Source organism: Syngnathus floridae, chromosome 9, assembly GCF_059516105.1.
Source record: "Syngnathus floridae isolate MCC-2025c chromosome 9, RoL_Sflo_1.0, whole genome shotgun sequence".
In the NCBI taxonomy this organism is placed as follows: domain Eukaryota; kingdom Metazoa; phylum Chordata; class Actinopteri; order Syngnathiformes; family Syngnathidae; genus Syngnathus; species Syngnathus floridae.
This window is the reverse complement of record NC_142421.1, coordinates 3,008,160-3,031,387: the sequence shown is the minus strand read 5'-3', so window position 1 is coordinate 3,031,387 and position 23,228 is coordinate 3,008,160. Positions and strand designations below refer to the sequence as shown.

Below are 23,228 nucleotides of genomic sequence, written 5' to 3'. Positions count from 1 at the left end.
TGTTGTGAGAGGAGAGCTTGTAGCTACAATGTTATGTTTTACGTTACACAACATGCCAGCCATGTCAGGTATCATTCGCCTCGTGGAGCGTATCCCCCTACCTCATCCTGGCCTTGCCCCAGACCTACGCCTCACCGGCAATGCCACGCATCATGTACACAGACACACACACGTGCACGTTACATAAGCGTGTTCTTGTAGCGTGACACTGAGACTGACTTATTGAGTGCAATGTCGACTTTGCGATTCCCAACTGCTCTTAAGTAAATGATCCAATTAGACTTAATTAGTGAGAAAATGGTTATTTATTTACTTCTAAGAATGTATCTTTGTTCATCTATCTATGGCAGCGACATATTAGCCAAAGCAATTACCAAGATTTATTTAATTACATGACGAAAAACGGTCTGATTAGATTGACATAGTAACACATAGAGGCTGAAATCTGATTGGACGAAAAAAGTTGACTTCCACATAAACGTCCTGGAACTAGTTCAGACAAGTGAAACATAAAATGAAGAGAAGACAGCTGAGGACAAATTAATACAGCTTCAGGGAACAAATATTCAACTTGTAAATGCCGAGAAGGCCACACTTGGGCTCCCTTCATGTGCTTCCAGGTTATAAAATGATGACGATGAAGAATCTCGCCTTGTGCCACATTTAAAGCCCCTCAAAGCTCCCGCCGACAGTTCCCGTGGCGACCAGAAACAGCTTCAGGCCTCCTCTTCCGCCATCGTTGACAGACGGGCCGGGTGACATCATGCCCTTGCATCACTTGTGTACCTTGTCGCCATGACAACCGCATTGATGATAATCAGCCAACCGCCTCTGGAATGTCACCTGACTGACTAGTTGGAGCTCAGTGTGTGTGTGTTATTTTTAATTTATCGTACTGATCATCACTGATGGCGAAATAACATCATTCCAAATAGTCGTTAGCAAGCGTGCGGTGGTCGCTCATTGATGACATTACACTTAATTAAAGCAGATGTGATGAAGTCATGCACACACACACGAAGACTAACCGAGCGCTTGTGTTTAGGTTGTATTTGTTGTATGTTTTGCCATTTAAAAGGCGACAGGATGAGTCAAACATGGTAGCCCAGCACTAATTGATGAAACGCTTCCAGATGTTGCTGTCAATGACAGGAAAATTCCAACACACAAACACACACGCATGCACACAAAAGTGTTGCTGACTTTTTGCCAGTTTAATAGCAACGACATCTGCTTCACATTTCCCCTCATCATCTTTGCAGCATGTCGCTAATTACACAGAATACATTTTCCCATGCTTGACTTTATTTATTTATTTTGGTTAAAGAAAACAGAAATGGAAACGTACACTTATGTAATAGGTACACACACACACACACACACTATTAGATAACACCATTGTACACGCAAGCTAGCATTAAAAGCAATTTTCAAAGTTTTTAATTTCAAATGAAGTATTAACCAGTGATCCAATTGTAAATCTTATTCTACTTTATTTTATTTTATTTCATTTTACACAATTGTACTTAATTCCTTAAATCATGTTGTGGATTGACAACAAAATTGCAATATAACCGCTACTAGCTTAATGCTAAAACATATTATGAAATGCCATAGATAGGCTAGTGAGTAGCATTTATGTTTCAAAATGTCCTTTTGACTTAAATTGCGGTATTTGGCCTTTAAATGTGTTGTAACTGTGAGACACATGGCATTATCTTGTGTATAAACTCAACTATAAAAAAAAGCTACCATGCTTTGCCTCTTACTTTAGATATTGTGCAGGCGTACCTCTCCTGCGTCCTCCTTCTAGAAAAGACTATAAATATCTGAAATGCAGATTATGCCAGGCGGTTGGACGAGTCCTCATTCCACCTTCAGGGATTAAATCTTAAAATAAGAAATAGACCTTGAAGCAGACTGAGAAGCGTCATTTTGGGACTATTTACGTCCCGGGATAAGTTACGCTCCCGTTTTTTTTTCACTCCTCAACCCATGTGGAGTGAATTCTAAAGACTTCATCTAACATTGTGTTGAGATCAACGTGTAAAAAGCCAGCGCACACAATTACTGCTGCTGCTGCTGCTTTGTGTGATATGCTAAACATTGTGTAAACATTGGCCAGCATGGTTACCGTCGCCATGGTAGCACGACAACAGTGCTCGCCTCGGCCCCTCAAACACGGGACAGTGCTGTTATTTAATAGTTGACTATGCACCAGCACTCTGTGTTTCTAACACACACACACACAGACACACACATCAGCAGGCCAGCTGTTGCTATGTTTTGCTCTTATCGCACAACAACAACAAGCACGACAAGAACAGCCTGGCTTGGGTTCAAGAACCCAAAGCCCCCAAGTCCTCATGACAGACACTTTTGATGGATGTCGCTGACATCATGAAAAGATGGTTTATTCTATTTGGGAAGTCGAAGCAGTGTCCGCTTCGACGCCTGACCAAGACTTGGTGTCTCAGTGTCTCGTGGCCAACTGGGAAACATCTGTCCTCGGTATCGGGCCAATGCCAGCCTTATTTTAAGGTATCGGGTACTCACAGAGGATGTCGATACAATACTTTGGGCCCAAAAAAACCACGAAATATATTGAGTGTAAAATATGCCTACGGACTTCCTCAATCCCATTTTAAATTCTGAATCTACAGTACTTGCTCTGTGTGAGTAGGTTAACTATGCAACCATTCCCAGCAAGGTTGCAGAGTCATGCTCGGTTAAAATAAAAAAGTAAATAAAAAAAAACGCCAAAAGACGGATGCTCTTTTGAAAGCTTCACATGGGCATGCAGCTCATTGGCTCCACAAAGAGTGACATGAACATCCATCACCACAAATCAAAGGAAGGTGTGTCCGCTGCTCCCGGTTTTGCTACTTGGAAATGCCAACTGGAGTTGTTTGCTCTTGAAACCATGGCGACGTACACACACACCCACACACACACACACTTCAACTTGTGCAAGGATTATATAAGAGTTTGTGCATGCATGTCTGCAGCTCCTGCAGAAAGCATGCTTTTTTTACATTGGTCATTTTATTAACGCAAATGATTTAACAAGTTTGTCTCAAATATGGTGAAAATACATAGCAATAAATTCATGGTCATGCAGTATTTTTTTTTTACTTTGCCTTTGCATCTACGTGTTGCTTACTCCTCCTCCCCCTTCCAACTAAAACATCACAAAACCCACAAAAATCATTTCGTTTCTTAACTGGTGTCGTTTTTAAAACTTTTTTTTTTTAGTTCAGCATATAAGTGAGCGACAGCATCCTATGGCAAACAGGCGAGCGAAACAACTCCATTTCCCAGCATGCTCTGCGGTGACGTCAGCTGTTCATTCTTATCGCTCGTTCCCGCCTACTCCGGCTCGCGGCTGGCTGTCGCCCCGGGATGTGTGGATGTGTGGATGTGGGGTCACTGTGTGTTTACGTTGGAAAGCTCACAACAAAGGAGAGCCTGTCATTCAAACCCGAGCCTCCACTCACACTCCCTGGATATTCTCCTCCTCGGTAGCCACACTCCTCAACGACCCTCCCTTCAAGCTTTGGACATTTTCCACCTTTATTCATGAAGAGAGAATTATTCCATTTTTACCTAGCATCTTCTTCACGTGCCGGTGAGCTAGCCTGCTAAGTTGCCATTGGCGGCGGTGGCAGTGGAGCTCAAACCCGGCCGGCAGCAGAGCAAGCCCAGAGACGCTGGAAATAAAGCCGTCATTGAACCCACGGTGAGTCCTTCACACGCTCGCTTAGCGTCCTTAAGCGGGTTTAGGCTCCTTTAGAGGCTAACAGTCGTTCGAGTACCACAGGGCCAGCTTGTTTTTAGTGGTGGTCCCAGCTGTGAGTTACGACTGGGGGGGCAATGGAGGGGGAATCTTTCTTTGTGCTCATTTCCTGCTTGATTATGTGTGTCACTGCTAATAAGTTTGATTTATGCATCGCCTTTGTATGTACACCCGGCTTGTGTTACTTTCCATCACCTCCTCTTTCCAGTATGCATGCTGACCTGTCACCAGCAGCCCAGGCTGCAAACATTGCCTGATAAGGAAGACAGCAAGAAGGAAAGCTGTGTGTGTGTGTGTGCTGTCTAAAAAGTTGTCTAAAAAGCCTAATGCATGAAGTTTAAAATCATCACAGGCAAAATGTACAGAAACCGGTTCAGAAAGGTCAATTAGAATACACGACCCAGCTTCCACTTTGTGAACTTTAAGCCATCACATCATCTTGAGTGAACTGTGTAAAGTGCACCAAGTTAATGCCTCTTAGTCGCACACTAATAGTTACGTCGTTTTCAAATCTCACCATCATTTGAATTTGACACCTTAATGACCTCCCATCATTTAGCCTGGACTATCTCGAGATCATCCCCATCCTCCAGTCTGTCTTGCTTTCCCATCTGTTGCAGCCCCCCCCTGGGGGCCTTATTGCATGGGTTGAATCAGGACATTCAGCAGGCTCCTACTGTCGAATTGAAGATGGCCGGATAAAAGCGGGATTCCTAATTCACCCCCGGGAGCCATATGAAATGATTGGCACCTTCAGACAACGATGGCAGACTTCCTGTGGTTCATTGTTTCTTTATTGATTGTTGTGCATCGTCTCATATTGTTGCATTTCGGGTTTCTTGTCGGGCAGAATTAGTCGAGTTTCTGAGTGTGCTCCCAAAAGCAATTCAGCTGTCTATTATTTCCAGAGTGTTCTGCAGTGTAGTAGAGGACGTTTCACAATGTACTCCTCTTCCACTGTTCCCGACGTCAGCGTCTCAATTTCAGCGAGGTAACCCGAGTTGATGGTGTCAAAAGGGAAGCGGGCAGGTACTCTGATGTCTTAATGGAGACTCAAACACACACGGGATGTTGCCTTATTGTTGTTTATGAAGGAATGGATGAAGGTCAGACAGGAATGTTGTATGCCGTTCTCGTGATACGACATGTCCGCAGTCGTTAAAAAAAAGAATCCCGCATAATTATAACAAATGTGAGCCGCATCTGCAACAAAGTTTTTTCGCAACCTCACTCATTAATGTTGTTTTTAATTAAAAATCAACATATTGCTAACAGATGGTGGGTTTGTGTGGAGCGCCGGTGAGCAGCCTGAAAGTTAGCGGAAGCAGATTACATCTATCCCGGAAAGTGGGTCAGATGGTGGGCACGTTTTGGTGGCCTGGTTTCAACATCAAAAAAAAAAAAAAAATCAAGGGTTTTTGTTTTTTTCCATCTTTGATTTTATTCAGCAATATTAGAGGCCTTTTGTATATGCAAAAGAAAAGAAAATTAGTTCGATATACTAGCTTGTTAAATTCTCCTATATTGCCAACGGGCACATAAAAAACCCCTTACATTTCCCAACACGTCTGAGAACATGTGATAAAAAGGAAACTCCTCCACTTTACCTTTTGGAGTTTTTGGGCGCGTCACCCACAGCTATTCTACGCAATGAGATCATCCGCTTGAGTCGTGTTCCTCCGACAGCTCGACGCCACTTGGCTCACGTTGGAAAATTCAACTACAACACAAAAGCTTCCATCTAATAATTCAGGCAAACTTGTTGAATTGTGAACAAGATGGCAAATTTATTCCCTCGTTAGAAGGAAGCGTGGTGAGAAACATTTCGAGCACGCAGCCTGCTGTCGTTAAATCATTCGACATGTTGACGCACGCTGACCTCAACAACAACAACACACACTTATGTTGTTGCATCATGAAGACGGCGTATTGACACGAGTCTTCTGTTTGTGTGTTGTTTTTGTGTGGCTGCTTTGGATCCTGTTGCTGTTTGTTGTCCTGTGGCCGGCTTGAATCTTTGATGAGGCACTAAGTTGGCCCCTTGTATTCCGTGTGTCATCAGCCCGCCCTCGCGCTGACGCTCTCGGGGAACGTCGCACGAGGCCGCCCGCATGCCTGCGCCTGAATAAATAAAGGCCTCTACTCAATTCCATGCCTCCGTCCTACCTCCGAGGACACAAATAAACCGTATGTGAGTATTTGCCAGATATTGTGTTTCCTCGGAATAGACGCCGCGCTGGATTCATTGAAAGTTCGTCTAAATTAAAAAGATCAATAGTAACGTAAGGTTTGACCGATTATTCAGCTGGCCAGCCGATATTAGCTCTTTTCAAATTGCCCAAAAAATCATCAGTTTTTTTTTTTTTTTACTCATTAAGATATATATTACAGAATAAGACAAAAACAGTGAATCGTAAACATTACAATCCTCCCAAAAATCAGCTGATGTTTGCCGATTGTCCTCTGTCATATCAGTAAAGATAAAGTTTTTAAACATGGAACTTAAACCTATACTACTGTGGCGAATCAGCAATTTTTTTTTTTTATTTGCCCAATTATGATTGAGCCCTGTGAAGTCTGCCTAGTAACAAGCAGCCAGGACAAGTAGGACTCAAGAGTCCTCTTTCCAGAGTCCTCGGGAAGGCTGAACCTCAGGGACATTGAGTTGCCATTTTCTTTCTCAGCTTCCACAGAGCAACTTCTAGTTCGTGTTAATGAGTCAATTTCTTTCTCAGCGGGTATTTGGCGCCAAAGCCTCCGACTCCCGTTCCCGTCTGCTTGTTGAGGTGCAATCAAGGGTGAGTGGCATTGAGGGGGAAAACCAATGTACGGATCTATTTCACATTGTTTTGAAACGAATCATTCAAAATAATAAGTAAACAAAAGTCTGAAATGGATCAGACAGGTGTGGTCGGTCTTGGCCACGCAATACTTGGTGGTCCTCGCCTGCGTTCACATGTGTTTTCAAGCCCGTTTACATTCCACACCCTGTTCCAAACGTCCCCGTGCTGACCTCCGCCGCATATTTCGTGCCTCGCTGTTTAGAGCCGACGAGCATTGTTGTGGCAACGCTTGTCCAAAAGTAAGTCAAGTACATCGGGGTGTGGCGGCGAGGGGGGAGAGTCCCCGGAAAGACAAGTTCAGTCCACTGCAGGAAACAAAAAGAGCATGAAAGACGTGTCTGCGAGTAGGCCGGGGAATTGGGACTTCCTGTGTGCATGGTCACTTTAGCCCGTCTGGCTCCAAGCATTTCCTGGACATAAGTATTGGGACATTTCTTCTTCCACTTCCATAAATTTGGCGATATGTGATTCTCTTTTTCTTCAATCTTGATATTTTTTCACATTGATCTCATCTACTGCATCCCCTTCCCCCAAGATTCAAGCTCCCATTCCCGGATGTGCTTGGTCTGTCCGGTATTGATAATTCTGTCTTATCTGTCTGACCGCTGTGATTCTCGCTACATTAATTTCCCGCATTATAGCTTCATTGGCCATTTTCCGCTGTCCTCAGGACTCCTCTCAGACTTTTATTGTCGTCTGTGTCTGGAAAGCATTAATGGGATGTTTCCCTCTTTCGGTCAGAACTTTGACGTCTCTCGTCGGAAGAAGTGAAGGCGCGTGAGTGCCACGTCCTTTTTTTTAAAAAAAAGAAAAACAAAACGTGATGATTTGTCTGGAATACTGTCATCTTGAAATGGTTGGCTCCTGTCGCCGTGGAATTAAACACTTCCTTATTATGCCAAGAAGGAAACACAACAGTCAGGAATTACTGTTTTATTTGACCCACATAGTATAAATTATCAGGCTATAAATTTCTTAATCTAATCAACAAGTGAACTGTGAAAAAAACAACAACACGTGTCTCGAGTTGATCAGCTGTGCTAGAAGCGTTTCCTTGAAGGCTTTAAAAGACTTTAATCAGCTTTCCAGAACAGGACACGGGCCAAAGTGGTACATAGAATTCCAGACTTGGACAAAAGAAACTGTTGTTACACACATTTGAGGAAGTGGTACCACTTAGCAGCTATGGAAATACGATTGCAGCCCGAGCGTTCTTTGGAAATCAATGCAAACATGGCAGTTTTATATTTTTTTTTTATTTGTGTTTCTGTGGTTGGATTACTTTCACATATTTTCACAAACAAAGGTTACACAGTGGGTTACATTTCCGTTAACTGTGCATTTCTCGTTTCTTGCGGTTGTAAGGTCATGTGTGTTTCTCTTCACGGAAAGCTAAGAATAGGATTGAAAATAGTCGGTCAAATATAAAAGACATATAATAAGCTAAAACTAGAGTGAAGCTTCAAAGTGTCGCCTTGGCGTGTGTGAAGTGGCTTTTGTGGCTGTCATCAACTAGCTGATCTCACTCTTCTGTCTCTTTGTGTGTGTGTGTGTGTGTGTGTGTGTGTGCGTCACTAAGCAGCAAGTTGCGTGTCACAACGAGGTCAAGAGTGTGTGTGCACGCACAAGCACATGCCCGCACAACCTGCACTCATATAATTAACGCTATTTTGTGCAGATTCCCAAACACCGTCTTCTTCTAAACTATCATCATTAGAGCAGACTGAGGAACCAGACGAAGATGTTTTGAAGTGAACGCTCCGTGTGATTCTCCCTTCGCGATTGATCCATTTATAATTGACACCGAATATAAATCTCTTGTTCGCACGCCATGTTCGCACGCTGGGAGTCGAGGGAGTCGAGGCGCTCTTCTCTCAGTTTGCACGCAGGTGTTTATTAATTCATCTCGAATCTAAGTCAAGGCGCTGCTGCGTTCGGAGTGTGAAGGTAATCGTGTCAAAGTCACAGACAAATGCTATCAACTTCTCTTTTCTTTCAAAAACAGGTTGACTATTTTGTCGCTAACGTCCTCGCTTCTCTTCCAGGGCAGGACTGACGGACGCTTGAAGCATGAGAGGCTGGAGTTGAGGCTCAGCTGACCCTCCCCCCTTCCTCCTCCTCCTCCTTTCCCACCCCTGTGTTCCACTTAGCTCAGCACCACCCCCCAAAATCCCTGTCCCGCTCCCCCCGCCGCAGCCCACCCGGACGTCCATCCATCCATCAGCCGAGCCCGATGTACTCCCCCGAGCAGGAGAACATCTGCACCACTTCCATCAAAGTGCCAGTCAAATATGGAGAGCTCATTGTGCTTGGGTAAGCAGCCAATCATGACAGTTCAATTCTCCAGATTGAAAAAAGTAAAAAAAAAAAAAGCCTCCTAGAATTTTAGAGAGAAAATAATATACGCTGCGACATGACCAAAATTCGAAAGTGACTTCATTAGCGGCTGTGTGTTTCAACACCACGCAGGAAGTGAGCACACATGGAGCACGTTTTTCGGGAATCTCCAAGCGAATCCGCCCAAACGACGGCGTGTCAGGAAGCATCCGTGTTTTTGTTGGTTCAGCGAGAACACGTCCAGCGGGGTCGGAAAACCGGGGCCTTTCTGACTGAGTAACCCCGCTCAGTGTTTGGGAAGCGTAACTATGGGAAACGCATCGCCATGGCGACAGGGCCAGTTTATGCACAACCCGAATATATATACATTTACCTTCCGATTATTATTGCACAGGTTTAACACTTTTCTATATTTTATTATTTTTATTCTTTAAATCGTTTTTTGGTCGATGCTACCACCCTTTTCGAAATGTCCGCCTGACCCAGAATCAAAAAAAGCAACAGTGGTTTGAAAAAAAGAAAAAAAAAAACAGCCAAGCAAAGTGGAAAAGCTTTGAGAGCCTAAAGAAGTAGAGCCAGACGCATTTTATTGCTTTTTCCACTGAAAAAAATTTCCACGGTGATCTGCGTGTCAACACCGGTTTAGACCAGCAAAGTTTGAGTCAGCAACTAAACAAGTAATCAAGGTGTGTGCGTTGTGTGTTGTTAAATAACATACATATTTGTAACGCATGAGAAGGTCAGCGAACATATCGGGAAGTGCGGCCATGTTATCGTTGGCGCCAAGGTGCCACTTTGTTGCGTGCTGACCATGTTGATGATGACGAGGGTGTGGTGAAGGGTTTTTTTTCCCCCGCTTCCAGCTGAGCATGTGGACTTGAGTCAAAACAAACCTCGGAAAAGCCGCTCAAAGGGACGATTCAGTCGCTTCAAAAGCCCAACTCTGCCTTTTTTTTTTTTTTTCTTCCCCTGAATGTGTGCTTCTTAAGATGATATAAAAGAAAAAAAAAAAGAAATAACAAAAGTGTGCTTTTATATGGAGCCAACAAAATGTGGCTGACTTGATGATATGGGAAAGTCCACACATGTTTTGATGTCACTTTTGAGAGACATTGGATGTGTGTGTGTGTGTGCAGGTACAATGGCTCTTTACCCAACGGCGACCGAGGCCGACGCAAAAGCCGCTTCGCCCTGTGCAAACGGCCCAAAGCCAACGGAGTCAAACCCAGCACGGTTCACGTCGCCTGCTCCCCACAGGCTGCCAAGGTCACACATTAAGACACACATGTACACAAATCCAAAAGTGTGTGTGTGTGTGTGAGTCCAAGACGGGTTTACTTAAGGTGAAACGAAAATGTTTTGAAATGGAACACTGGGAAATGTTTATAAGAGAGAAAGCATTTATAAATGGATCGTCACATCTGTGCCGAATATACAATATTTGGTGTGTACCCACACACACACAGACACACAAAGGGTCGTTTCACATGTCTGGACGAGTGCTTGCCTTACGGGTGGTCTCCAAACCATTTGGCTGGATTGTCCGGATCGCCAAGCCACCATACGAACCGTCTCGACCTTCCTTTTGTCTTAGCTACCGTCGGACCTTCGCTTTTTTGGACCTTCACCGTGTTTTGTCTCGCCTTCAGGCCATCAGCAACAAAGACCAGCACAGCATCTCCTACACGCTGTCCAGAGCCCAGACGGTGGTGGTGGAGTACACGCATGACGCCAATGTCGATATGTTCCAGGTAATGTTCATGATGGTTTGAAATGTTCTCTTTTATTCATGATGGCGAATGCTAGATCATTAATAATTCATCGTCCTCCGCCGGAATGTTGTCAACGCCGTTGGAAGTGCCTTTTAACATCACCTTGATAACAGCGTGAAACACTTATAAGCGTGATTCATTGTTGGGGTTATTATGGGATGTCTTGTACAGCGTTGTTGTTTTCAGTTTTTAGTCATTTCCCCGTTTGACTGCCCTAATGGAGCGAAAATGACGTAAAATGATGAAGGCGACTTTGATGTCTATTTTTTTTTCTTTCTCTCGCTCGCTCGACCCAGAAAAAAAAAAAAATAGGTCGAGCGTCTTCTCTGCCGGAGCCGCCGCGCATGCAAGTTTAATTCCAAAACGTGTTTAATATTCACAGCGATGTCAGAGGTTAAGCTGCAGGGCAGCCGGCGGGAGAGCAAAGCATGACAGATGCACTCCAAATGAGCATGGATTCTTTTTTTTTTTTGTCTGAATGTGCAGTGAAGACTAACTTTCTCTTAAGATAACACGCAAGATTGAAATCAATGTGGACAAAAATATTGGGACAGGTGATTAAAATCAAACACATTTTCATTACAACTGCATAATCCATTATTAAGTATCGGTACTTGGTATCGGGTGATGACTCGAATATTTCATACTTGGTTTGAAAGTAAAAGCAAAGTGCAGAAATAAAAATCATCAATTCTTGTTTCTGCAGGTGGGTCGTTCCACAGAGAGCCCAATAGACTTTGTGGTGACGGACACGGTGGCGGGCAGCCAGAGCAACGGCGACACGCAAACTGTCCAGAGCACCATCTCACGCTTCGCCTGCCGCATCATGTGTCAGCGCACGCCGCCTTACACCGCCCGCATCTACGCGGCCGGCTTCGACTCGTCCAAGAACATCTTCCTCGGGGTGAGGAGCCCCGTCACCGCCATCCGGAAACCCAAAGTCGGCGAATGAGTACAAATATTGTTCTTTTGGATTCAGGAGAAGGCCGCTAAGTGGAAGACGTCCGACGGGCAGATGGACGGCCTGACCACCAACGGCGTGCTGGTGATGCACCCCCGCCACGGCTTCAGCCAGGACTCACGGCCCGGCGTGTGGCGGGAGATCTCCGTCTGCGGGAACGTCTTCACGCTGCGAGAGACGCGCTCGGCCCAGCAGCGGGGAAAGATGGTGAGCAAATGCAAGGCACCCGGCAAACCCCATCGGGCTCGACTAGAAGAAAGGTGTGTTTTGTGGCGTGCAGGTGGAGACGGAGTCTCAAGAGCTGGTGGACGGCTCGTTGATCGACCTGTGCGGCGCCACGCTGCTGTGGCGCACGGCCGAGGGCCTGTCGCGCACGCCCACCCTCAAGCACCTGGAGGCCCTGCGGCAGGAGATCAACGCGGCGCGACCCCAGTGCCCGGTGGGCTTCAACACGCTGGCCTTCCCCTCCATGCGGCGCAAGGACACGCCGGACGAGAAGCAGCCGTGGGCCTACCTGCGCTGCGGCCACGTGCACGGCTACCACGACTGGGGAAACCGCTGCGAGGAACGGGACGGGCGCCAGCGCGAGTGCCCCATGTGCCGCGCCAAGGGGCCCTACGTGCCCCTGTGGCTGGGCTGCGAGGCCGGATTCTACGTGGACGCCGCGCCGCCCACGCACGCCTTCGGCCCCTGCGGCCACGTCTGCTCGGAGAAGACGGCCGCCTTCTGGAGTCAGATCCCGCTGCCCCACGGCACGCACACCTTCCACGCCTCATGCCCCTTCTGCGCCCACCAGCTGAGCGGCGAGCGTGGCTTTGTCAGACTCATCTTCCAAGGACCCCTGGACTAGAGCACGCCGTCTGTGGACGTCTTTTTTTTTTTTGTCCTAGTTGTCTCGCTCTCATTTTTAAGTGACCTTTTGGAGGATTCCTTTTTCAAGACAAATATTTCTATATTTTCCACCAAGAGAAAAAAACAGCTGGAGAGACTTTGTGATTGTGACAACAACAGTATTTATCCCAAACCAAAAGCTACAGTGCGCCTTTTTGTTCTTGTGCTACAGGATGTCCCCCAAAAATATACGCACTCCTCGAAATGTCAGGATAAGCCAGAAATGCACTAGAACCTTCAAAGGTGAACTTAATATCACCTTATATCAACTTTTGAATGTCCATCCCTTCAATGTTTCAGTACAGTGGTGCATTGAGACAATTGGTTGACTAAATCACATCTCAACGAAGGTTAGGTAAGGTCTTAAAACAATTGACTGTCAAAAGTATTTTGAGATTAATTTGATAATCAATTTGTTGTCACTTAATCATTGTAATTTTCACTCTGTGACAGTTTTACTTGGTGTTCGCCATTCACGTCATCATTTGATCGCGACACATCCTGTTTCTAGCAAACACATTCAAATGTGAGGTGCCTATTAAAAATCCAAAGCGATGCAACACCGCCATCTAAAGGGACGAGTTAGTCATTACAAGTGGTTTACAAACTTGAATTTTGTAAACTCGCGCCATCTTGTGGTGTTTCTAAAAGAACAAAAATATTAAAAAGACGATTATGTAGATTTGGGGGGGACATTCTGTAGACTTTACGTCTCTTGAGCTAATTTAAACCTTTTATTGTTGTTTATTTATGGCCCTCAAAGCATCGCGTCGCTTTCAAATCTTTGTACTCTGCAGATTGTGTGTGTGTTTTGAGGGCTTTTCCGAGGTCTTTCATTTGTGTCTATGTCGTATTTAAACGTTTTGTCCCGCGTTCGCCTCTCCAAGCTGTTGACAAAGCAATACCTTTTCTGAACCTCCTGAAGCAAAATAGGTCGTCTCAGTGGCGCCACCTTGAACCCTTTAAAGCAGCGCAGCCATGTAGCATCACACACACAGCAGGACTTCAAATGGTTTTTGTGACCACTGTTATGAATGCCAGTGTTGTTTATTGGTTGGAAAACCTTTACTGTATATCCATGAATGTACACGTTTTATCCAGAAGTTATTTTGACGCTCTCAGAAAGGAGCGTGACGGGAGTTCCGCGTCATGTTTTTTTTTTTATACGCTGACACTTGATGACGTCAGCAATAAAGGCCAGACTGACTTAGGTTTGATTGACGTTTCACGGACGAATCACAACACGGCGTCGCTGCGCGTACGATGACGTCACACTCAAACCCGAAGTATCCTGAACTCACCTCAGGGAGACGAAGATATAATAGTACTCCTGTGGCACGCGTACACATACACACGCCATTCCCATTTTCTGCACGGTTCCCTTTGCCCAAACACGTAAGAAATGTCTTTTCTTATGGTCCTGTCAATCATCCCGACAAGCTTGTGCTCATTGTCCTCATCTAAATGTTTTTTTTTTTTTTTTGTGAAGGTGAAAGAAAGCAGAAGAATGTTTTTCTATTAACTTTAAACAATAAAGTGAAAAAAATGTGTTGTGTTTTTTTGGGTATGGACACGTACACAAAAAAAAACAAAAAATTATGTGGTTGTAGCGTTCACTGCTGCCGCGCAAGCGCAGTAAGACTCATTGACATTGAACCTCTAACCCGAACATCTTCAATGACGTCACGTTCGCTCATATCTATTCAGCGGATGCGAAAGGTCGTACAAACGTTAGAATGGCGACAACAGCTGCAAGCATCATTTCGGAGGAGGACGACGTCCCATGAGCGAAATTCCAACACGGTTTCATTGCCAAACATAGTGTGGAACAACTCAAAAGTTGGCTGACATGAAGAGGCCTCAAAGTCAGCGGGAAGAAAGCCGTTTTCGTCGAAAGGTAAGCTTTATTGTGTGATAGCTCTCTCCTGTAAGCTAACCTCGTGTTGCTAACTTTCATGAAACTTAACATAGTGTGGAACAACTTAAACGTTATTCTAAATACCCACTTATTTAAAACCCCATATAGTCGATTTTATAACGTGAGCCACAGAGCCATAGTTCAGTGTATGATATTGCACTTTAATCAGACTTCAGTCATACTTCAACACTTATTGCTGCTTTCTGTCTCATTCTTTATGTGTGAGTGTTTGGCATCTCCTGATGATTAACAACACAAAGAAAACACTAAGATTGAAATAATAATTCACGATGTTCTGATAGGATGACATGTACAAACAGTACTTAAGGCCTTCGACTTCATTTCCGATTCCTTCAGTTCTTGTTAATGAACATTTGCTACCGTATAGTATAGTACACTGTTATATTCACATGAAAGTTGTGAGTTTCGTTTGTCAGCTAGCAGGGGGCAGCGTCTCTTTGAAAACCCAAACTAAAACAGGTCACATGGTTGGGATGAAGACTGACGGGTGGGCGTGGTCACATGACCGGTGTAGGCGTAGTCGGCATGGTCTTAGTGGTCCAGGATCCGCAGATTTCCAGACACAATCTTGTTCTCCAGCATGGATCCCGCCGGGATGTCGATGCGATCCCCGTGGTTAGCGATGATGATCACCGTACCCTGCCAGGAAACACCGCACATACTTGAAACCCTGACCTGACTTAGGAACCCTAACCTAGGCCCGAAACCGGTGTGGCACTTTACCTTGAGCGAGACGTTCTTGCCAAAGGTGACATCCCCTGACACGGTCAGGTGGTCCAGCTCCAGCATGTCAGGGATGCTTTCGAAGCGGGTCAGGTACTCTTGGACCTGAATGTGACACATCACTGAGTACTAAACTTGTCTTGTGGTTAAGATCCCAACCCCACTCTGCCATTTGTAGCGTGGCACCTTAGTGAAGGAGCTCCCAAGCTTGACGTGCGGCGTGCTGGGGAACTCCCTGCGGGGGCTCATGGTTAGCGAGCCGGCGTCCAGACTGTACAGGTTGGACATGACCAGCAGGAGGTCCGAGGTGGTCTTGACGGGCAGGAAGCGGCTGCGGGGCACGTTGATGCCCAAGGCGTTGTCGAAGCACTTGATGGCCGCGCCCACCGCCGTCTCCAGCTGGATTACGTTCTGACCTCCATCCAGCGTCTGTATAAGCGGGAAATCGTTACAGGCATCTTGGCAACAAGTGTGCTGTTGTAGCTAACCTTGTTGTTGACGATGATCTCCATGTCCATGGCCTTCTGCTCCTGCAGTCTCTTGATGGCGGCCAGCGAAATCCAAAGGTTGTTGGTGTTGAAGATCTTAAACTTGGACACTGATTTGAACTCGTCCACGTGGGCTTTGGGCACCTGAGCGATTTCCAGCAGGCGCAGTTTACCCTCGTACTCGATCAGCGTACCGCCCTGAAAGTCACGCCAGATATTTGAAATGTTCTTTTTGCCAAATGGCTTCTGACAATTTCCATGACCCGGTAGCGCCACCTAAAGGCCATTTGACGCAACTCTGGCGGCACCCACCTTGACGTCAGCGCGCGTCTTGTCCGTCACCTCCATAACAAACTCGCATCGCTTGCCGTTGTGTCGCCCCACCAGGTGGTTGAGGATGTGCAGGTCCACAGTGGCGCCCAGGTTGTCTATGTTGGACACAAAGATGTACTCCTTGCCCTCAGCCATCAGTTGCTCCAGCAGGCCCGAGTTGTAGAAGCTGGCGTAGATGTCGCCGTGGCCCGGCGGGTACCAGCCCTCTGCGTTCTGACCCGTCGCGTTCAGGCTGGTAGGGATGGGCAGCAGTGACTCTTTGTTGATGCGAGGATACCTGAAGAGCAGGCACACAGAAACATCTCAGAGAACTTCAAAAGCGGATTTAACCGAGCGAGCGTTACGATCAAAGCGAGATCAACGGATGCGTGGCCTGTCCAGGATTAATTCCGGCTCGATGCGCTGAAACGCTCGGACGCTTCGTTTCTTTGATGTCAGCCTTTGAATCACTTCCAAACTCGTAAACTCCAAATTCCATTTGAAATATTATGTTCACCTGCTCTGGTTGAAGGTGTGTATCTTGACACGGTGATGTGTGTACTTCTGCAAGATCTTCTTGGTGTCCTCATCTGTGTTGAAGGAGTTCATGAGTACCAGAGACACGTCCGTGTTGTACGTCTTATTCAGGTGCTGCCAAAACAAAAAATACAATTGAATAATCATCACAGTACTAATCCTTAAGTAATTTCATTTCGTGTCACGTTTAATGTCTGGAACGGATGAAAGGGTGGAGTTTTTTATTTTTTTTTTACTACTTCAAAGCAAGTCAGAAAGTTTGCTAAACATTAACCAGATGGAGAATTTCCATTTGGACATAAAAAACACGACACTTTTTGGGAGGAGACTTGTTCCCACTTCAGGATGTTTAACACACCCATACACTAATATGCACTGCAAACAATTTAAAAGTGTGACGTGTCATGTTGACACATCTCAAAAGTCGACAAAGAAGGCGAGTCAAGCACTTTAGTCAAGTAATTCTCAAACGTTTTACGCTGAGCAGCATTGAAAAGAAAACATCGCTTTCAAAGTAACATCAACCTGACCAACAATAAAGTCGAATAAAAGTTCAGCAAAAGCGAGGCAGAAGAAAAAATTAAAAATTAACACTGCACTTATTTACTATATGGGGGGGTTCATAGCTAACTAGCATTTTTAGCAATGTATAGTGCCGCCTTGAGATACAACAGATGAAAAATGTACTGTACATAAAAAAGTATGTTCTGTACTAAAAATGAGGCCTCATCCACGGTGGAGTGAAAGCGCTCGCGGTGTTCCCAAAAAAATAAGTTTGTATCTGAACGGTCTCTATTTTCTCTACAAACAGGTTGTTTGGGGACTGGAGGTAATGCAATCGGAGCTGAACTGGGGCGCAGTGATTGGGACACAAGAGAGCAGTGTACTGGTCGATGAGGGGGTGGGGGGGCGGCGGTGTCCCGCAGGGCCCTTACGAAACACAACCTCACTCACTCGTATGTATGCAATACGCTGACCAAATATGAAGATAATTACACAGGAGCTAAAGAAAAAGGTAGATTCTTCCATCTGGCCCAAAAGTGCCACATACAAGTGATTTATTGAATTTAATGGTTAGCACATGGCGTGCTGTACAAGCCACAGATCCTTCTCGAATCTCTGGACGCTGGTCGTGTGCCTGAGTATTTCGTAACTAGATTCATTCATTTTTTTTGAAAGGGAAGATATCTGATTCCATTTTTTTTTCTTCTGTTCAAGCTGCCGTGACAGCACCGTAGAGCAAAAACTGTGAGGCGTAACTTGAACCGCTCAAGGACACGTCATCATAACAAACAATCCGAGCTGACGTTACCGTGACATCACTTCCCGCCAAACCCATCTGAAGTCACCGTTACAGTCTCGGCTGGTTTATTTGGACACTCAAGCGTGATTCAAGCCAACGTTTTGTTTATGGTTACCTCTATCTGCTGCACGGTGAGATCCAGGAAGGTGTTCTCGTTGCGGACGCTGATCAGACTCTTAGGCCCCTTACATCCCATGCTGGTACCGAGACCCCCGTTCAGCTTGACCACCACCAGCTTGTTGAGGCTGTCGGCGACACCTTCCGGAAGGCCTCGGGCCACGATCTTATCGTACGGGTGGATCTGGGCACACATGAACAAATGGCGTCACAAGTGCTGCTGACTGAGAACAAAAGTGAAACATTTGAGGTCGTTCGCCACATTGAAATCGGACAACGGCGAGAGTGGAAATTATGTGTGTAAACTTCCTGCTGGCAAACCGCAAGCGTGACATCCTTCCTCCCTCAAAGAGGGTGAGGTTGTAAACACAACACTCTGCCTCCATAATATAAACAAAGCTCATCAGGCTCAAATGTAGCTGACACGCGCGTAAATACTTAAAACAGCTCGATGCGGTAATACGCGTTAGCAAAGCGTTTTACGAAGCAAACCGCGTAATTAGCACTAGTGCGGTTCAGACGGGATTCCCCCTCCTTTCCTCGGACGATCGCTTCGCGGCCTACAGGCGTTTCGCAGTCGGTTTGACAAATCAACAAGAATGTCGGCTTTGCTGATTTAACGGGCTAAACCTCGGTCTCGTTAGCATCATTTTTTTTATCCCCTCTAATCTCCAAAGTTGTTGTTGTTATTTATCTCGTGTCACATATGGTGGACAGAAAAGAAGGCGTGCTGAGAGCTGGTGAGAGAGAGGCGAAGCAAGGGGAGGTGTGAGAATGGCGATGGAGAAAGACAGAGCAGGCTTTGTGTGTGCGTTTTGTGGCAAGCCACTGAAGGCGTTTTGTAAAAGAGCAGCGACACAGAAGGTCCGCCAGGCAGTCCCATCAACAATTTACCGTTCCGCTGGTGAACCCCAATTTGGGTCGTCGGCCGTGAATCATTAACACGCTCGCTGTTTGCTGCAAATTTGACTGTGGGCGATTCATGAATGAATGATTACGATTCATAGATTTTGGCATCGTTTTGTTTGGAGAAACCGAACGGCTTCAGCTGTGTGGAGTTCGGAACCGAGGGGACCGGACCACCCACAGCAGAAGCAGGGTGGCCATTGCGAATTTTGAAAAAGTCTCGAATGGCTCATCCATATCTGGGCTGGTATCACTCAAATGCTTTGAACTGAAATATTTTCATTTATTATAAATATTTTATGTATATAAATACATTTAAAATTTATAAATAAAATATAAAAATAAAATGTATATAATACAATATATTGTAACCTCGGTCTCGATAGCATATTGTATTATACATATTTTAATTTTATTTGTCTTAATATGTCCTACATATTATGTTGCTTATCACGCACAGGACAGTCCAATAGTTATAAATGTACTTGGCAGGGAAGTCGACTTTCATAACCTGTTTATTATGTGTGTTCAGCAATGAAGACTCCAAAGTTCGATCCCGACGTAAAATATTTCGAGACTGCTTGCTTTGCGCGTTATCAGTGTGTGCTTTGTGACCCATTTGAGCACATAAGTCACAGAAGGTCAACTCACAGAGTCCTCGGGCGGTCGCCGTATCTTGATCCATTCCACCGATGGACCCTTAACCTGGAGGAATCTGTGGAATAGATTCCTGAAGCCCTCAAAGTCTTTCCTGCATGCCTGAAATACACAAAATGTCTTTTTTGGTACATTTTCGGATGATATGAGTGTAGCCTGGGTTGTTAGCGGAAATGCTAAGATACATACACAGCTCTTGCGCAATTTGACAAATAACTCCTTGCTAGAGGTAATAAATTCCTTTTCAGGCCTTTGGACCACACACACAAGATCGGCTGTAGTTTTGAAGATTGAAGATAAAATTGCTTGCTCAGCACAAACTTTGTTTATAAGCTCATAAAGTCTCGTGTGCACCAAGGAAGGAGCATCTCATCTCCGGATTTATATTGCTTTTTAAAGAACGCTGGTGCATCAAATTCAAGAGTATTGTTTCTTCCGTGCTGATGGAATTCAGAACAACCGAGCGGAATCATAAAGGCTTCTCGAAGACCTCGCACACGTCGTCCCCTGGGCGGCCCCGCCCTCGACACACACGCATTAAGTTCGCCTCATTGGCACCGCAGCACAGTATGTGTCACTCGTGTGTTTTCCCGGCGACCCCCTCCGCCCCTCCAAATCGCAAGCAGATGCTCGACGAGAACGAAAGATGGAGATGTTACCTCTCTCTCTGCGCCCGCCGCGGTGTCCAATAGCTTCTCCATCTCGCTGTGTATGGAGGTCTCCAGCTGCTGCCGCATCATTTCCTGGAAGTGAGACATCTCTCCGTTGAGCACTCCGTTTCTCAGACCTGCATAGGCAGAAGAGTCAAAAAAGGGAATTGAATGAGCCAGATGTGTCCCATCGAAACAATAACATTGAAGAGAGATGAAGGCTGTTGGGAAAAAAAAAAAAACTACACTGGAATGTAAATATCGACTTGGTGTTCTCTCAGCGTCGGTTGCACTTAAATCTGATTTTTTTTCCATATATTTAAAAGTGACCCATCACAAAGTTAGCACATTAATGAAGCAGTTCAGGTTCAGGCAAGCTGCTAATTAGCCACATTAGCTACATTAATCATGTATGAGAAAAGATTTATATTCAGTCAAACATTTCCTGAGAAAATGGACCTCAGATGTCTGATTCAGTTTGAAAAAATAAAAAAATACATTTGGAAACAAGATGTTAACGTTTTTTTTTTGGCAGAAACATTCTTGTGTTCTGATGAAGTAGTGGAAGGACAGCATATACTTTTGGGGAAGAATGACTCATGAGTGTCACTAATGAAACATTTTATGCACGTGAGAACATACTTGGATGGAAGATCATCAGAATCACGCTCTCAACAATATGAACACGGAGAGGCATGATAGGAAGTGTAATTACGCAACTTAAGCTTGTAAAAGCTAGCAATGGTCCATCTAGTACTCGTCATGGAACAGTATTGTGAAATGCCAGGACAGGGATGTGAAGCATCCTGTTGTGATGACCATGTCTCGTCAATACCCCGCTCCAAATCTCCTTTGGCAGCACAGAAACTTTGTGGCCCATTTCCAAGCTATAGCAGCTGCTTGCTGATCCAAGACTTGGATCGAACATGACTGTGAAGTCGTGGAAAACGACAAGATATGATAATATCACTTTTAAAGAAAGGAGGAGTTGGTAGCTGTTTTTTTTTTTATGAGTGTATTGTTTCAAGCAGTGTGGCTTTTTTGCTTACAGAAGCAAATTCTGACAAAAAGTGGAAAGAAGAAAAAACGTTAGCAGGGTAAAAGTGACAAGTAGGATGTCGTGATATCCGGCTGTGAAGCGAGAGGTGGGGAAATGAAACACTTTGACTTTTTTAGCTTTGATTTGACTTTTTTAGCTTTGATTCAAAGCACAGACTTAAATTCTGTGCTGCAATTTGGCAGGATACCTGTGTAAAAGTGGCGAACTAATTTTTTATTCTTTTGGGGAAGTGTAGCAATTTGTTTCTTCTCTGGGTTTTGGTCTTGAATTTATTATTATTTATTATTAAATATGAAATATAGTCATTCATTTAGCAATTTACAAATTAATCAAAGTATGTTCATTACGCAACATTGCAACATCCCTCACTTGACCACTGGAATTTTTTGATAACTAAACATCCTGCATAGTGTAAATGGAATTTGAGGTCAAAGAGGTAAACACAAGAAATGAGTCCACAAAATAAGTCTAGTTTACATATTTGAAGTAGAAAGAGTATATGCTTCTTACCTTCCACAAAAAGGGCCATGTTCAAATCAGTCGGGAAATAAGACGACTAAAACGAATAAACCCTAATAATTATAATTGCCAGTTAATCCCAAAGTGTCATCCCACGGAGCAGCAAAGTTTCCTGGGCTGAGTGCTGACTACAGTGAGCGTCCAATCACCAGCGGCGCTACAGATCATCGGACCATCCCATCAAAGTTTTTGCGCACATTTGCACTGATCTTCCTGGTCAGTCGCCAAATGAAATGTAATCCCGCAAAACGTCGCTTTATCCCTTGCCTCCTCCTTTCCAGCTCGACGTAAACCACGTCACAAGTCCTGGCTATGACAGTGTGACTACTGACCTCAACCCAAGGGTTTTCCTCCTTCCTTCCTTCCTTCTCCTCCTCCTCCCCTTCAAAGCCAACTCCCCTCCTTGGGATTTTACGACCACATGACTGCGACGATTTCTCCTCGCCTTTGTTTTTGACATCACCATGCATCTATGTCAATTATTAATCCACCAGGAAGAACACTCCCATCCTCCGATCGTAGGTAACGGAACTTTACAGACGCACAAGTACGGAGGCGATGCGCACACAGGACATGTCCGTAAAACGGAGGTGCAATGAACGCACCACGGGGAAGAGGAACCACTGTGGCGAAAGAAAGAAATGAGGAAAAGGGAGAAACCCCCTAATGGGTTAAGATAACCAGGTAGTTACGTGAAAAGAGACATTGTCTATTAAACCGGGGGTGTTAGTATTACCGTTTGGCCGCAGGATGCCGGTGATCGATAGGGTCGGCCCGGTCCAGCGGTTGGAAAGAGACCACCGCGAGTAACTCCCCGCAGAGGACACACGCGCACGCACGCGCACACGCTGCACACACGCGCAAGTATTTATTTCTTCTCGGTGGCGTGTACAGGCCAATACACCAGGCTGGCTGTGTAAAAAATTGAAAATGCGTGTGGAATGTGACTAAAAAAAAAGGAAGAAATATTTGATGGTTCGCCCTCGAGACATTCCAAACAGGAACGAATTGGAACCTGTCAGCGCGAGGCAAAGCCAATCAGAGCTCGGTGTTCTCATGACGTCACCGCCAAGCCCCAATGAAGTTGTGCGACGCATTTCCGACTTAAAAAAAAATAAAAAGACATACATTATTTTGGCATGTGTGCCTTTTTATTTTCCGGAAATACAATTCTTATATCAAACTTACTAAGTGATAAAGTAAAAATGATGATAATTGTGGATTACCTTTCTATAGCGCTTATCCCACTAGGTGACTAAAGATGCTCAGCGATTGCCGTCGTCATTTATCATTCATATACTGTATTGAAATTTCCAAATATTATTAGCACACAATCTGCGCAGAAACATTCCTTTTTTTTGTTGGAGCTGACACCAGTCCGTTTGGTGACGTCAATCGTTATTACGCCACTGCACTA

At 45.0% G+C, this 23,228-nt stretch overlaps 3 protein-coding genes across 6 annotated transcripts in view; 2 read left to right on the top strand and 1 right to left on the bottom strand.

Annotated features, from left to right (window-relative positions):
• Positions 1-3,362: 3,362 nt before the first annotated feature.
• peli1b (pellino E3 ubiquitin protein ligase 1b) lies at positions 3,363-14,148 on the top strand. Of its 2 annotated transcripts, XM_088385210.1 has the most exons (8): positions 3,363-3,739; positions 5,859-5,987; positions 8,685-8,952; positions 10,113-10,242; positions 10,626-10,727; positions 11,455-11,652; positions 11,728-11,916; positions 11,990-14,148. In XM_088385210.1, exons 3-8 carry the CDS (start codon positions 8,873-8,875, stop codon positions 12,557-12,559), a joined length of 1,269 nt encoding a protein of 422 aa, XP_088241336.1. In that variant the 5' UTR covers positions 3,363-3,739; positions 5,859-5,987; positions 8,685-8,872; the 3' UTR covers positions 12,560-14,148. The 2 variants fall into 2 exon arrangements, with proteins under 2 accessions (XP_088241336.1, XP_088241335.1); XM_088385209.1 differs by lacking the exon at positions 5,859-5,987.
• Positions 14,149-14,304: 156 nt separating this feature from the next.
• wdpcp (WD repeat containing planar cell polarity effector) overlaps positions 14,305-23,228 on the top strand; it is a 50,872-nt gene continuing 41,948 nt past the window's right edge. The window contains exon 1 of the mRNA XM_088384481.1: positions 14,305-14,497. The gene's annotated coding sequence lies outside the window, so the exon portion shown is untranslated. The remainder of the gene's footprint in view (positions 14,498-23,228) is intronic.
• ugp2b (UDP-glucose pyrophosphorylase 2b) lies at positions 14,659-22,782 on the bottom strand. Of its 3 annotated transcripts, none has more exons than XM_088384485.1 (10): positions 22,548-22,782; positions 20,242-20,369; positions 19,577-19,684; positions 18,018-18,203; positions 16,580-16,713; positions 16,063-16,360; positions 15,751-15,948; positions 15,449-15,691; positions 15,263-15,367; positions 14,659-15,178 (listed from the first exon to the last, which is right to left on the bottom strand). In XM_088384485.1, exons 2-10 carry the CDS (start codon positions 20,338-20,340, stop codon positions 15,071-15,073), a joined length of 1,479 nt encoding a protein of 492 aa, XP_088240611.1. In that variant the 5' UTR covers positions 20,341-20,369; positions 22,548-22,782; the 3' UTR covers positions 14,659-15,070. The 3 variants fall into 3 exon arrangements, with proteins under 3 accessions (XP_088240611.1, XP_088240612.1, XP_088240610.1); XM_088384486.1 differs by lacking the exon at positions 22,548-22,782 and adding an exon at positions 22,144-22,166; XM_088384484.1 differs by lacking the exon at positions 22,548-22,782 and adding an exon at positions 21,803-22,135.